The following is a 15,454-nucleotide window of genomic DNA, read 5'->3' as shown; positions in this document are numbered from 1 at the left end:
TATTTTATTTTCGGCTAACAGTCCCGCGTGTTATTTAGTCAATAATCTATATCGACTAAATTGATCAAACATATTTAATTCAAATAAAAACTTAATTAGTCGTAAGAATTCATCATCCAAAAATATAGCATAAAGGTTATGAACTTTTATATTCTACGATTAAGTAAAAAAATGAATCGTATATACATTTTACTCTATAAATTTTTTATCGAAAAATTGTATATTTATATATTTTTTATTTCCTGACTGACAGCTGTGTTTTCAAACTTAGAAATTAATTCGTTATACTTCATATTCTTTACTTTTATATTCTTTATAATATATCTAATTATCACATATCATTGGCTAAATTTCTTTTTATTATTATTATTATTATTATTTAATTTGTACTTTACAATTTGTCCAGCTGGACATCTGGTAAATTATTCGCTAAATGTGTAAAATTCATCTTCCATATTATTTCTAAAATTTATTTCATCTAACTCGATTCACGAAAGACAAATTTTTCTCCAAAATATATTAGTAGATCACTGATTTTTACGAAGATTCATACTTTTGAAAATATAATTTAAAAAGTACAAACACGGTAAAAGATTGTTTCGGATATCAAATACTATACAATATTATACAAAGCGTATACTATACTTTGGATGTTTCATATATTTCTCTCATACCGTGCGCATTCTGTGCTATTTTCCACTTTCCAAATTAACCCTAAATACATAAAAATCCGTAATAGTCTACACTTATTAGTACGCATCTCTGTATCCAGTTGTATTTCTTCTAGCGGAGATTCTGTTTCGCTATCTTGCTCGTGGAATCTATCATTCGCCATATCGGTCCCTTCAACGTAGACAGAAGGCACGGTATAACGCATATGGTGCTCGTTGAAAAGGAACTGTTGGGGGTGGTTCGAATTGGAAATTGGAAAACAGGGGTACGCCGATGTACTACAAGTTTACGAGGAAATTACTCGCGTTCGCGTTACGGGTAACTGCAGCTGCGACCCGATGCACGTCTGCCTCATCCTTTATTTACAAGCCACTGCGTTACACGATAAATGCATCAACGTGCAGCAGTTATAAAATTTCAACTTTCACTTGCCTGAATTATCAACTTTCTGCGTAAAGCGTAATTCGTACGTTTAGTTTCGAAGTTGTACGTTAATCTCGTTCGTTGTGTTTTAGCCCGTCGCAACTTTTATATTTAACAATAACGAAGCTTTTTTCTATGATTAACTTTTAAACGAAGTTGGAACCAAAAATAGCTTGTGTAATCGCATGAATGTGTTGTTCGATCGGTTGAAAGCTTCGATGTATTAAATTGTGAACGATGTTGAAAAGTATCGTTGTCGAAGATACGATATTTCTTTTGTTTAAACATTGTATCCATCTTAAACAATGAGACATGAAATCGTTTTTGGCGTTACTTCTCGTTTTTCTGTTTGAGAATTTTCTAAAAAGTTGTTGTGGCCTGCAAACTTCGTGTTGTAATTAGCACAGGAAACTGAGAGCCAATTAAGACCGTTGTCTTTAACTTAAAGAACTGAAACTGTTAACTTCAACGATGTCTTAATAAGAGCCGACTAAATAGCGATTAAAGAGCAAAAATAAGGATAAATTACGTGGAACTCATTCAAAAATAAATATAACGCTGTAGTAAAGATGATCCGAATTACGCTTGAATCTTCAAGAAACTGCATCTGTTCAATTTTCCTGTCAAAAACACAGTAATTGCTTCAGCATCTTTTTCGAATTATCTGAAATCTAACAGATAAGATGATTGAAGATATTTCCAAAATATTTACTACGAACAATCACCGTTCTATTTTATGCTTCTTCAATATCAATTGATCATCGGTATTCCTCGAATTACCTTAACATATATCTCAAGCCTGAAAATATATATATATGTACAAAATGACAAAATCATCGCAAAGTAGCAAATTATCGTTAGACAATATTAGATTGTCCGAAAAGTTCCTTTCGTTTTATGAGGAAATGATAGACGCACAATATTATTTTAATCTTAATATTAGTTTATTGAATTATGCACGAACATAATAGTTGAAATAGAACGAAATGGATGATACCTAATTCGATAAAATAATATAAAACAGAAATTCTTGTTCATCTATTATCACCTTATGAAACGAAAGAAACTTTTCGGACAACCCAATATTACTTAAATCTCAATATATATCACGTCTGTTAAACTTCAGGCTATTGGAACAATTGGATTTATTTGGTTTCCGCTAATATACGATACAATTTACGAGTCCTCGAGTTTCATTTAATGAGACGAAACCAGGCCACGATTATTCGCACCGAAAATTGCCTATAAAAGTGGTTTCGGTCGTCTTAACACCGGACACGTCATTGACTTCGAAGTCGATTTATCTCGCACGTCCGCACGAAAATTAACGGCAGATGCGCCCCTGCGACATAACGGGTGTACGAACAGTTTCTGGTCGGAATAGGCTGTTTTCTATTTTATCCGTTGATAGAGAGTCAATAGAATCCGTAATGGAGCAAGCCTCTGTCCCCGCACATTTTCGGCCGCCTACTCCTATGCTACGACAAATGAACAGTTTTGTAGAGTTAGGTACACAGACTGACTGACTTGGTGTTTCGAAAATGAACGCGCTGTTCATCACCGGTACACGCGAACTTGCTGCATATGCGTTCGCTTGCTCCTGTTTGTACTCCTCGTGCCCCAAACCGTTCAAACCGTTTGTTTGGAACAAGCGAATATTTCACGTATTAGGTCGTGAAATTGGTCAACTCCATTCTGCACGAAATACTGAATTTCAGTAGTCAGTATACAATTAATATTCAACGTTTCGAAAAACACGGGACTTTTCACGATTGTATTTATTACAGGTGGATAGTACGCGTAGATAATGTTTATGTTTCTCATTTTTCTTCACATTTCAATTTATGTCAGTTTCAACCAACGTGATTTCTGAGCGTTTCACATATTAAAAGAGACGCGTGTTTTCTTTAAATGAGAAATACTTTAGGGGCGTATTTTTGGTGATATATGTGCCACAGGATTTCCAAGAGAAATATCTTTGTTAATATTGGTATGTGTATCGTCTATCACTTGAACGATCTGGATTTTCAGAGTTTAGTATCTTTATAGATTTAGAGGAAGAATAAAAGATATATCGGATTAATTAAAATTTACTTTACATTATATGTAAAAAAAATTCTAAAAGCGGTTATAACTCTTTCATCGTGTTCCACGCGGAATTTACAGTTTCTCATAAGGAAATCTTTTCTTAATTTACAATTTTTCGATCATTATAATCTCTGTCTATGTCAATCATCTGAGTGAAAAGTTTCTCTGTGCGAGCACATGTTTAAACGAATAAAGTCACATTTATCAAATAGAAGCTTGCAACTTTACAATTAACTATTATGAAAGAGATAAAAGAATCCTAATAAATATCACCTCTGAAAGACGGTAATTACTGTTTCCTTTTTCAAACAAACCTAACCCATTTCCTGCGAACCCACCAGACATCATTCTCAACGCATGAAATCATATTTATACGACTAAAACCTGTTTTACCTGCTCGAATATAGGGCAAGAAAACATAGCCGGTCTAAACGAGCAAATATCCTTATGACAATTAAGCAAATCCACGACTTAACATAGTCACACCGCCAAATGACCAAACCAATTCATTAGCATAAACTTCGCCAGTCAACAGCATTCATTTACTCAGCTAATCTCCCACTCGCTGAACTCAGTATATTTCCATTTTCAGTAAACACCTCCATCCACTTCCGACCATATTTCCCGTTACCCACCAAATCCCCCAACAGCCCTCAGATTTCACGATCCCATTTTCCACTGTCGCCAGGCTACGATTACGTTACGTTTCACCTTTCTCGTACATATTCGAATATGAAACTCTCAGATAGGCAGACATTCGACAGCTGCCGCTGTCACGAGACCTTGAAAGCGTGTCGTTTGCTTCACGAGAGAGAAATATCACCGATTCGGGTTGAAGTACGCTAAAGGTACGTTCAGAACAAGCGAACAAATGCTCTTTCCACGTTTTAGTAGAATTTAGCAAACCGAAAGCGTGAACGAGCATTCGTTGGTCGTCGAATTGCAGATCGAACGTCCGAACGGTCTAAAGGTGTTTCAAAAATGCTCGTCCCACTCTTCTAGATACTCGATTTAATCTTTACGGACGATCGCTAAAAGTTTTTATGACAAGCATGAAATTTTTATGAGAAGATTTTTATGAGAGATCTGGATGAAAATCTTTGTGACCTCGGCTTAAAACATTTTTGAAGAATACAAAGAGATAGATTTCAGCGTTTTAAAGTAACAGAAAGAAGGTCAGTGGAAGATGTATACCATGAAATTAAATCTACTAAGTGGAACGAGTCTGTTTACTTTGTAATTCTTTAATTGCGTTCTGTTCTTTTCTGCATTTAATGTCTTCAACTGCATGTTCAGAAACAACATCGATCAACTTCATAAATTGAAAAGCAGAGTAAAGTGGTGATTTTACAAATACTGTTTTTTAAATGTATCTGCATCCCATCAACGAGATTGAATAATTAATGAAAAATAGCCTTGATCAATTTCACTAAGCCTGTTCAATTGCGTTCATAGAGATATAAATTTGCATAAATATAAATATCCATATTATTGAGTTGGCAACTAAATGTTTGCGACTTTTGTCAATACCACCTAACGACAAAATCCGCAATCACTTAGTTGCAAACCAATATAGTCGTTACTATTCGTCCAATAACACCGAACAAGTACTAACTATACTAACACATACACAACGACGCTACAACAATAAACGAACTCTTACTATACGAACACCTACGAACTCCTCCTTCAATATAGAACCCTTATCTAAGCTGAATACGACCCGAGGGGGCTAAAATCTAGCAGTTCGCCGTGACGAGGGCGAGATCCTTCCGTAATACGATGGAAAGCTGCAAGGCTAACACGTTTATTTTCGTTTCGATTTCACGGAATCGTCACCGCCCGTACACGCTGCTAATTGGAATCTCCTTTCGTTTCCTGGCGACGATTCGACAAGTATTTCTGGTACGCTTTAAACGTTGAGTAAAGTGGTGAAATCGTTAACAACGAGGCAATGTCTCTGTCTACGTTTCCTCTTGCTTCGTGTTTAAGCAGGGCTCGTGGAACATCGTTGGCAAATACACGAAATCGATTTCACGGATCGTCGCTTTATCACGCGAATGCGCTTTTCAAAAGATAATGGGTTCGTCAAATGGAAGAAAATGTAATTTACTGGGCTTGATAAGTTGACTCGTTGGCCCAACAAATTGGGATGTTTAGAATTGTTCGTTAGAGCGAATTAACGGAAAGATTGTATAGAATTTCAGGGTGTAATAGAGTCAGGAATTAGTCAGACATTACGCAAGTGATATTATGTCCCATTTATTATGTCCCGAATAATAGGATTTTTATTTTCGAATTGTTATTTTCATGGTAGATACTTCTAGACGTCCGATGTCATAAATTGCACGAGTCTTACTCTTTGATTATTATTTTGATTTTACGTGCCTCGGCACTGTTTCGATAACCTATCGTGTAAATATCTTCCACGAACAGTGGCACGTGAAGGGTTAAAATTAGTGAAAAAGAATTATCGATTAAAGAATCGATCAAAGTACGATTAAAAAAAAGTTTCGTTGAAGATCGAGTTAGTTCCAACGCGGATCAAATATAAAGAGAAAGCAACTAACGATAAATACGTACGACGGAACGACGATGAAATAGTCACTGTGCTAAGAGAAAGCAATTCCTTACAAAGAATTCCAAAGAAAATAGCCCTGAATAGACCTGTCACCTAAATAGTCGGGTGATTTAAAGTAACACACCGACTGTCAGAGATAAAAATTTAATTCGCCGCGTACACTGAACGTTTCATAGAACGATAAATTCCCTCTAACAACTGATGTTTCAGTTGTATGGAGCAATGTATCTTCTTGAAACGAGGATGTACGCCGCAACAAAGTTTGGCGAGTCCGACGATATTACTTTAAACCGTTGTTACTCCCGTCGGTTGTACGATGTTATTGCTATACGTCTGTTTTTTCCTTTTGCTGCTCAGGGCATCTGTCCAGGAAATCGATTGAGACTGCTGGTCGGCCAATATGATACAGGGGGCTGTTTGGTTGGCAGCAGACCTGACCTAACCATTTCTGAAGACGGCATACAGAGGCATGGAAAACGGCGTAGCTGGCACGTTCAACCGAACAGGGTAAGTTACTTGCTATACGATACCATTATTAAATTCATGGGGCACAGAAAATTTCTGTAGTATGCGCGTGTGCGTACATTTATGCGCGAGCACTCGGCATTTTATGAAAATTCTCCTCTGCGAAATCGCCAGCGTCGTATAATAAATCAAACGGTAGAAATTCGAGTTCACAGGGCGTAGAATTAATTGGAAATTAACGCTCGAGATCGGATCTAATCGAATGAGTATGAATTTTGGAGTAAATAGCGATTTGTGACGTTTAGAAGTTCGATTGAACAATAGAAATGCTTGATATTTAATTTTCTGATAATTGTTATTGCGTATTATACATAATACGTTATATATAATATACGTTATAACAATATACGTTAATAATAATGACTATTTCGTTTGATACTTAATATTGCACTTACGTAATATTGCATTTACGTTCATATGTTTCATTATCGACGTACGAATTTGTTTTATTAAATTTTATATGATCATGATATGAATAATATTGGCCAAGCTCGATCGAAAAACAAGTCGCTTTCTTATCGAGGAAATTAACGCTTAACTGTATAAAGCCCCATTGCTCGTTATGAAAATACAGTCAGTTGAATAATCATTTAACACAAAAGACAGTCACATAGCGTAACGATAACACATAGAAAAAGTATCTTCCTCCATTTCTTCCCCCGAATTACTTCCTTTTCAAGAAATCAGGAATCTAATCACTTCGATATTATTGTCCAAAGTCGATCAACTTGGTCCATTCAAAAGTAAAAGTTTATCCCTCGACCAATCAGCGATCGAGTCGCAGAAAGCTCATCGAAGCACCAGAAATACGTTCTAAAAGTCATCCAGATATCTGTCCACGCGATTTCTTCGATTGTTCATTTAAATACTTGATCGAGCTAACTCGTTCGGCGCAACGGTTCGATACGTCGTTCCCCTCGACCGCGTGCTTTATCGTCGCGCAGCTGCCATCTTGCATTAATTTGCTCTCGATCTGAAAAGACGTAGAAATTTATAAAGTCCACCCCTACACTGCGCCCTAGTCCCATCGATCGACCTTCTACGTGAAACGCAGCACACAATGGCGGCGGTTCTATTGTGTTTCGCCTCAGACCCCCATCGTGCCCCCTTATGTCGTCTGTGGTACGCGCTAGAGACGGGGATCTGTCAGAATCAGCTGACTACCAATTCGTTTGCTCCGGTGTCTGCCATTGGCATCGTTTAGCATCTGTCAACCGGCGCCAATTTACCGAAATGAATATAGCCGATCGATCGGCTTCGTCGAATCTGCTTCGATTTGCCTTGTCGGGCGAAACCTCGTCGCGACGTTATAGAAAATGAATTCTTTGTTTTCCATGGTTTTTTCGATACACCGTGTGGAGGGTGTGGTTTCAAGTGGATATAGGTACGCGTAAGTGGGTGGCGCGTGCAGGTTCGAGGTTTGATCTCGATTGACTCGGTCGATGGTTGGGACGGTTATAGAACGGTAGAAGTGCAGTCGCAAGGGTTGATAGGCAAATGAAATAAGAACAGAAAGAAAGTTCCTATTGTCCGTGTCGGCATACGATGCTTTGGCAGAAACATATTTCGATTTCAGGGGCGAAGAGTTTATTTGTCACCATTTCTGACGTGCATCTCTTTTTGGTTTGGTTTACTAATAAAACACGATGCGAAGAAGAGGCTCTAAATTTCCCGAAGGCAATAGACGTTTAATAATTATCTAATTATTTGCCAATTAACTTGGTAAGATAACTTGTACGAGATTAAACACGTACATAGATACTATTTAAATGTTTATATATTTGTAGAATATATGTGATTGTAGTCATTAATATTTTACTAGGGGAAAAATCTCGAAAGATAATGAAAGATAATTGACAATGGGGTAGAATGATAATTGGTAATTTACTAGTTTCTTTTCTCTTTTGTTCTATTTGCTATCCTTTCTTTCTGTTTTTTTTTTTTTTTTTTTGTTTGTTTTTTGAAGTATATCTTCATCTAAATTATTCTAAAATAATAATTGAACATTTATTCTTCCCTTCTTTTCTTATGAAATGTACGTCAAATTTAATATTCTATAGAGTAATGACAGACAGTAATTCAGATTTTGAAATATAAACGTAATCGTGGAATTTTACGAAAATTATAGTCAATGCTAATATAAATTCAATATTCACTTTATTGTGATCCATACATGTAACATTTATCAATTTCTGTCTTAATATATTTCATATATTAAGTCAACTAAAGTGTACTACTAGAGTAAAATATATTAAACTATCGATATATTAAGTTAACTAAATTGTACGTCAATTGACAGTCAATTGGCAAGTCAATTGAATGTAAATTGCAATTAGGAGATGCTTTGTCATTGTTGCATAATTCCTGTGACGACGCAACGTTTGTTAGTGTTCACTTTTCGTACGTAACGCATGAAAATCTTAACTGGGAATTTTCATCGCGGAACATAAATTCACAATTTAGTGTAATTCGTTGAAACGAATGTAAAGCAGGACGCGTTAAATATGCAACAATTGTCGCGATTAACGGTCCATATTTTCATTCTACTTGTTGGTTAACATCCGTCGTTTGTTACGTAATAAAAATCTTTGAAATGTGCGCTGAAAGCAAATGTTGGTTTACACTGGACGTGCTTAGATTACGAGTTAGTAGCATCTAGCGATTTTCGGTTCTATTCGCTTTTATCCATCCACGTTAAACACGTTCCTATTTCTTTAAAGAATTGTCATATTTTTAAAGTTGACAAACATTTCCTTTTTTCAAATTTTGGTCATCGACTATCTTTCTCATTGCTTCTAACTTATTTCATTGATTAACTTTTTAAGAAAGAAACCAACGTATCAAGTTTTATTAGAATGAAATAAACCCGCGGACCTGATGCAAAAAAGAATAAATATGTTGACAATAATATATACAAGACAACGATATTTATTGTAACGATAAATGTATACATAGTAAAATGAATTAGCACGAATAGATAAAAGATTACTTTAAAGGTTTACATGGAAGAATAAGTTTAAAGCGTACAAATGTATTTCATTGCTCAACCATCATCGTTTTGAATATTTTAATTAATCGAAAACTTTTAGAAATGTTAACAGAAACGCTTTAGGAATACAAAATAGGGAGGCGCTTAAAAAATTATTTTTTTCTGTTATACAATTATCAACGTGTACAAATGATTCGAATAGCTCCAATTTTATAACACGAAGTGCTGGAACTAATTAACTTTTTACCAGTTGTTTCAAACATTTGTAAATACTGCAGTGTTTTCGATTTATTACAAATATTCGAAATATCCACATGGATTTTTATTTTCATTTATTTTTATTTCATTCCTAGAATTTCATACATCATTGTTTACATAATCCGCCAAATATTTCTTTTATTTTCAATTTACAACGACGTGTGTTATCCGTTTTATCTGCGCATTTTACCTCTTGCATTCCAGGTTATTAATACCTACAGCATACGATGGACGAACTGTTTACAGTTATACCATTGTCGGTGTTGTTTTTCTGGCTATTGAATTTCCGGTCGAGTATCCATCATACCATTAGCCATAATTCACTTTTCTCTCATACCAGACGCATTTAGACACGAGGGAGGGTCGCGACTCTTAATATTTCGCTACTCTTAACTTTCTTAATCATTCATTATTATAGCTCGGACGTTTCATAATTTGCCATGCATTGGCGCAAAAAATTGTTTCATTGCGATCTTTTTTACCACACCGCATAATTGGAAAAATTATTTCTTCGAGCTCGTGCAAGTACTCATTTCATCGGTTTGAAAGGAACAAGCTTGATTTTAGTAAATGAAAAATTAAGTTATTATCAGTAAAGTTTTGTTTCACGGAGAATAACGCACGTTCGTTAATTTTCTACAGAATTTCTATACCACTAAATGTAATTTTATATTAGTATAATTACTTACTTCTTAGTATTAATAATCTAGGAATTTAAAACGATACCTGTCGACTTCCAAAATTTCGATAATTTATTTCTCAATTAATTCACCTTTTCTGTTAAATATAATTTTCCTGGAAGGCTGTTTCTGTGAAAAATGAAAACATTTTTTCCCATATTTCGCGCTTTTGAACGCGAGAATCATTCGGTTTCGTCTTTTTTCGAGCATCTCGCACAGGACATTATTAATCCTTGTGAAATGCAAATATTTCAACTGACTCTGTAGCGAGCTGCTACTGAAAAAACGTCAAAGGGATTTTCAGTTTTGATTACACTCATAGAACATAACAGCGTACATAGTATGAATTGTAAATAACATGGTGACATTTTCTCCTCGTCAGATTAGACAAACAGTTTACGCGAAAAATATATATCTTATACCGTTACAGAAAATAAATTGATTTGAATACTTTAAGGATCAGTCTAAAGATTTTTCTCCTTATTTTCCAATCAGAAACCGTTATTAACATACCTAGCTAATTGAAAGATATCTGTAATTAAAAATCTTAAATCGTAACTGGTAAATGTTGGTGATTTAAAATTTTAAATAAAACTCAGCGACTAAATTCAGTGCTATTTAATTCTGCTACTCTCGTTAAAGAATTTCTAAAACTTCGAAGAAAATATAAAAAAAATCCTTATTGACACGTCTCGTTTTACTTTTATAACATAGCTGTCCTTGAAACATTAAAATTCCCCTTCATCGTCGAAACGAGAATAAAAACGAAACATAGAAATAGAAATTCAAGAACAAGTGGCTGAGTTAAAAGAGGAAACTTATCACAACATTTACACCGTCTAAGCGTAGACTATAGAATCTCACCATACCAGTTTAAAGATTAAAATGATATTTCATCGTAAAACGTTACTGACTGAAGCCGCATCACGGTGTTTCGCAACGTGAAACAATTTATGTCACGGTTTGCCGAATCAACAGAAATTTCCTCCTCCTGATTCCGAAACGATTCTGAATAAAGTATCTTTAACGTCTCATTCAACGAAGTATAGTTGTTGTCCTCTTTATCGCGGTTACGTCATCCTTTAACGTTTATTCGCGTTTTTCGACCAGCTGAATTTTCGATTGTAATCCCTGAAGGCTCTATCCGCGAGACCGACAGCCATAACTCAGCCCTGTTCTTTTATGCGGCGTATATTTCGGTAGGAAAGGGAGTGGAAGGACTGAAGAATGAAACAAAAGGGACGCCTCCACCGGCAAACATTTGTTATTCAAATACCGATACAAATAGCTACACAGCGAATGTCAAAAGCAGTATGCAACATCGACGTTTGGAATCGCTGAAGGGCAAAAGGATTTACGTAGCTTGTTGTGTCTGGACTCAATTTAGGTGATACACGTTTGATAAAGTAAAAAGGTTCGCGTAACATAAACACGAAACGTCCAATTCCTTTATTCTTATCGGTTGTATTTCGTTTGATATAATAATTCGTTCCTCGTTTGGTAAATTAATGAGATTTAAGAAGATAATTATCACTAAGGTTTCGTAGAGATTTTTATCTAATTTTATATACAATACAATATAAATATCGATCAAATTTCAAGTAAGTAAACATAAAATAAATATCGTAGCAATTTTTAAGACTAACACTGATAGTTAATTTACGCGAATTATGGAATTATTAATATTTACAGTGGCGTATTAAGTTTGATTATGATTAAATAGAAATGATAATGTAGATAATTGTGGAAATAATAATTCAAAACTTAGTGTTTACTTCAGATTTAAACAATTGTAATAAAGATGATGAAATATTAAAGTGGATGTTAACATAAATACTAAAGACTAGCGAGGACTAATAATAACGTTGAACAAATTAAAAATAGATAAAAATAAATGTCAAATTAATAATAAAGAAAACTAATACTTGAACAAAATTAATAATAAACCCTTACAAGAACCAAACAGATCGCTAATATCAACCATCGAGCGTCAAACAACATCATACGCAAGTCAACATCGAAGTCAGCCAACAGAAAATCCATTCTCTAGCGAAAAATTACTGCATCATTCGATCCACGGTTGCATTCTCAGTTTCTCAAAAGCGTAACTGAAGAGAAAAGGGTGGGTAGGATAGGAAGAAACTTTCTTTCTTCTCATCCCCATTGCCTCTCTGAGGCGCAAAAACCGCAGAACAGAGATATAGATTCGCGATTCCGAGTTTCTTGCCGGAGTTGGCGTTTCCTCTACTCTTCCTTTGCCTCCTCTCCTTGTCCTTCTCCTCCTTCTTCTTCTTCTTCTTCTTCTTTCTGCGTTCGGTTGGGCTTTTTGCCGGCAAAGATCCGGACGGACGCGTCCGGCCCGAGCCCGCATGTGCGTCGACAGAAATACGAGCGGCGCGTCAGCTAAGGGTCAACGTTACGCGGTCCAGCTTCCTCGAAATTGCCCTGTCACGACGGAATTACCAGTCAGGTACCGGTGAGGCGCAGGTGCTCAGGGTCGTGCCGCGTGAAACGCTTCTAGCGGTATCTTTTCTTTTTTTTATTTTTTATTTTTTAGTTTTATTATTCAGCAAGCCGCGTGGCCACTCCACGCGCGTGTTCGCCGCTCTTTTGGTATCGCGCGCGAAATCTACTCTTCCTGAGGACCACCGTTCTCTCTCTCTCTCTCTCTCTCTCTCTCCCCCTTCTCTCGAAACCTCGCTCCTCCAGATTAAGACGTTCCACCAGTCGTTTCGGGATTGTTGTTTGTACGGGGGTATAGTATCGCGCATAAATGAGTCGTTGAGAAGTTGGATCGAGACTAAATTGAGACACGGAGTGGCGATGATTGAAAGAGACTGTGGCTGTTTGTGTGTATTTGTGAGAAATTCAAGGCTACACAGAGTATATGAAATATTCTCAAATATCGAAAGGAGAGATGATTGAACGAGACTGTGGCTGTTGTGTGTATTCGTGAGAAATTCAAGAACACACAGAGTATATGAAATATTCTCAAATATCAAAAGGACAGTTTTCTATTTATTTAGTATTATTCTATATATGATTATATATTATTTATGCATTCATTGGTCGGTTATCAGCGTTGTTTTACATTCGTTGCAATATGTGACGCATGCAACAAATTTCTACTGAGGTTCTATTTCTGCTGTATTAGCCGTGTTCGTAAAAGCGTGAGTTTGTATAAACGTAATCTAGCGATAATGTTAGAAATATTACTTTTTAAAGACTATCGCGGAATTTACCGCTCCTGCATTCTATCTGAGAAATAACGAAGCAAATAAGTTACTTTGTACAAACGATGTCATAAATATACGTTATTACTTCGAAGCACGAATGTATTCGTTAAAGGAAGTAAACGGCGCTGCACATTATGGATAACGTAATTTCAAAGTTTAACGCCGTCTTCCAAGCAACGAAATGGGAAGAAACGTTTCAATAATTTGCACTGGAACTAGCGAAAATATACACACCGAACGTTTTTCAACTTTCTTTAACTTGAAGACCAACATATGTAATCTACATTTGCACAACATTTTTCTACTTGTTTCCAATGGATACATCCAACCTTTGAAATATGAGCATGCACGTGCTATACTATGTATTGCTGTACAAAATATATATTAATAAATAATGATTCTTTATTATTATTATTTTATTATTACAACGTGATGAAATCTTAAAAAGACTAGTAGATGGTACTATGAAATATTGGTATATCCAAGAATGACACAAGTTATGCCACATTCGTATCAAACTATTTTGAAAAAGACTGTCTAGTTTTTAAAATACCGATCACATAACACGGGTTCTCCTAAACTCATCGTCGGTAGTTTGGACAGTGATGTTTACAAAATTCTAATAAAAATTTCTTAAAAAAAAAAGAAAATGTAATACAATGTCGGTCGATATTGAAACAAGTAATTAAAGTTTATTATTTGGTGATTTTGTAAGAAAACAAGAAACGTCGTTCTTATCATATTTTACCAATATCCAAGTGACATTGACACAAGTTGACTAAAATGTCTGTATATTTATGAACGATAGTACACTTAATTCTTTTTGTACGTCGAATACCTGAGGGACGTGTTTGAAAATGTCCAGGCAAAAATAGAGCCCGAACATTTTTCCAGTAGTTGCTTTTTTCACGGTAGCATACCGTTGCACCCTGGAACGATTTACGAGAAGTCGATCCTACAGGATACCCTACATGGAGCTTCCCTTGTCTCGCTCAGCGTGCAAAGACCACCAGTATCCTTATATGTCCGTAAGTCCAGACAATATCCAGTCGCCGACGCCACTTGTATACCTCCTCTTTCTTTCATTTCTATTTCCATCTCGTTCTTATTCCATTGGAAAAGAGCGGTTCTGTGTTCGATCCGACGCTCGATTAGAAATAAACTATTCAACGTAGCCAATTCTAATTTGAACGTCGATTCAGGCTCGAACATCGGCCTTTTAGTTCATCGCAGACCATTGAAACCATGGCTAGGGATCGATAATGTTAAGGGGAAACCTATCGAAGCTGTAATTTGAAGGAATGAAAGTAAACCTTCGTTTTATGTTTTACATGCTATTTAATTCCGTGTTTTATAACGCGTTTAAAATCTATTCGAGTTTGAAACTTAAACGTTTGACATTTCACAAATCACAGATCTTTAATTTCATATTTTGAGATTTCAAGGTAGCACGATTTCCGATTTTAAGGTGACAAAATTATAAATTCTAAAATAGCGGTATTGCAAACTTGGAAATGCTAAAAATTGCGACAGTTCAAGTTCTAAATTATCGGAATTGCAAGTTTCTTAGTTTTTCAATCGCAGGATTCCAAATTAAAACATAGCACACATTGTAAGACGACCGATTGTAAAATTTGCAAAATTACCAATTCCGAGATTTGAGTCATAAAATTTCCAATTCTGAAACAGACAGAGTGTCAACCTCTCAAATTCCAGAGTTTAGAGAATCCCAGACTCTGAAATTTCGAAACAACAGAATTGCGAGATTTCCAAATCGAAAATCTCGACATCCATAAAATCGTAAATTATGAGTAAAATCGTAAATCTCGACATCCATAAAATCGTAAAACTTCTAATTCCGATTCTGATGCCGAAGAAACTTCAAATTCTACGATTTCAGAATTTCAAGTCGCGTAATCTAAGATCTAAAAAATGTTCGAGTTCATAAATTAAGAAGGTTTCGCTCTAAATTTCAAGACTGGAAAGTTTTAAGATAATTGCC

The 15,454-nt window shown here is 35.6% G+C and overlaps 1 protein-coding gene across 1 annotated transcript in view; it reads left to right on the top strand.

The window, feature by feature from the left end:
* LOC122569783 (breast cancer anti-estrogen resistance protein 1) overlaps nucleotides 1–15,454 on the top strand; it is a 160,607-nt gene that overhangs the window by 96,560 nt on the left and 48,593 nt on the right. The window contains exon 3 of the mRNA XM_043731369.1: nucleotides 6,122–6,271. Within this exon, the coding sequence (XP_043587304.1) occupies nucleotides 6,122–6,271 (150 nt within the window). The remainder of the gene's footprint in view (nucleotides 1–6,121; nucleotides 6,272–15,454) is intronic.

The sequence above is a fragment of the Bombus pyrosoma genome, linkage group LG7, assembly GCF_014825855.1.
Source record: "Bombus pyrosoma isolate SC7728 linkage group LG7, ASM1482585v1, whole genome shotgun sequence".
Lineage (NCBI taxonomy): Eukaryota > Metazoa > Arthropoda > Insecta > Hymenoptera > Apidae > Bombus > Bombus pyrosoma.
This window is presented reverse-complemented; position numbering and strand designations above follow the sequence as displayed.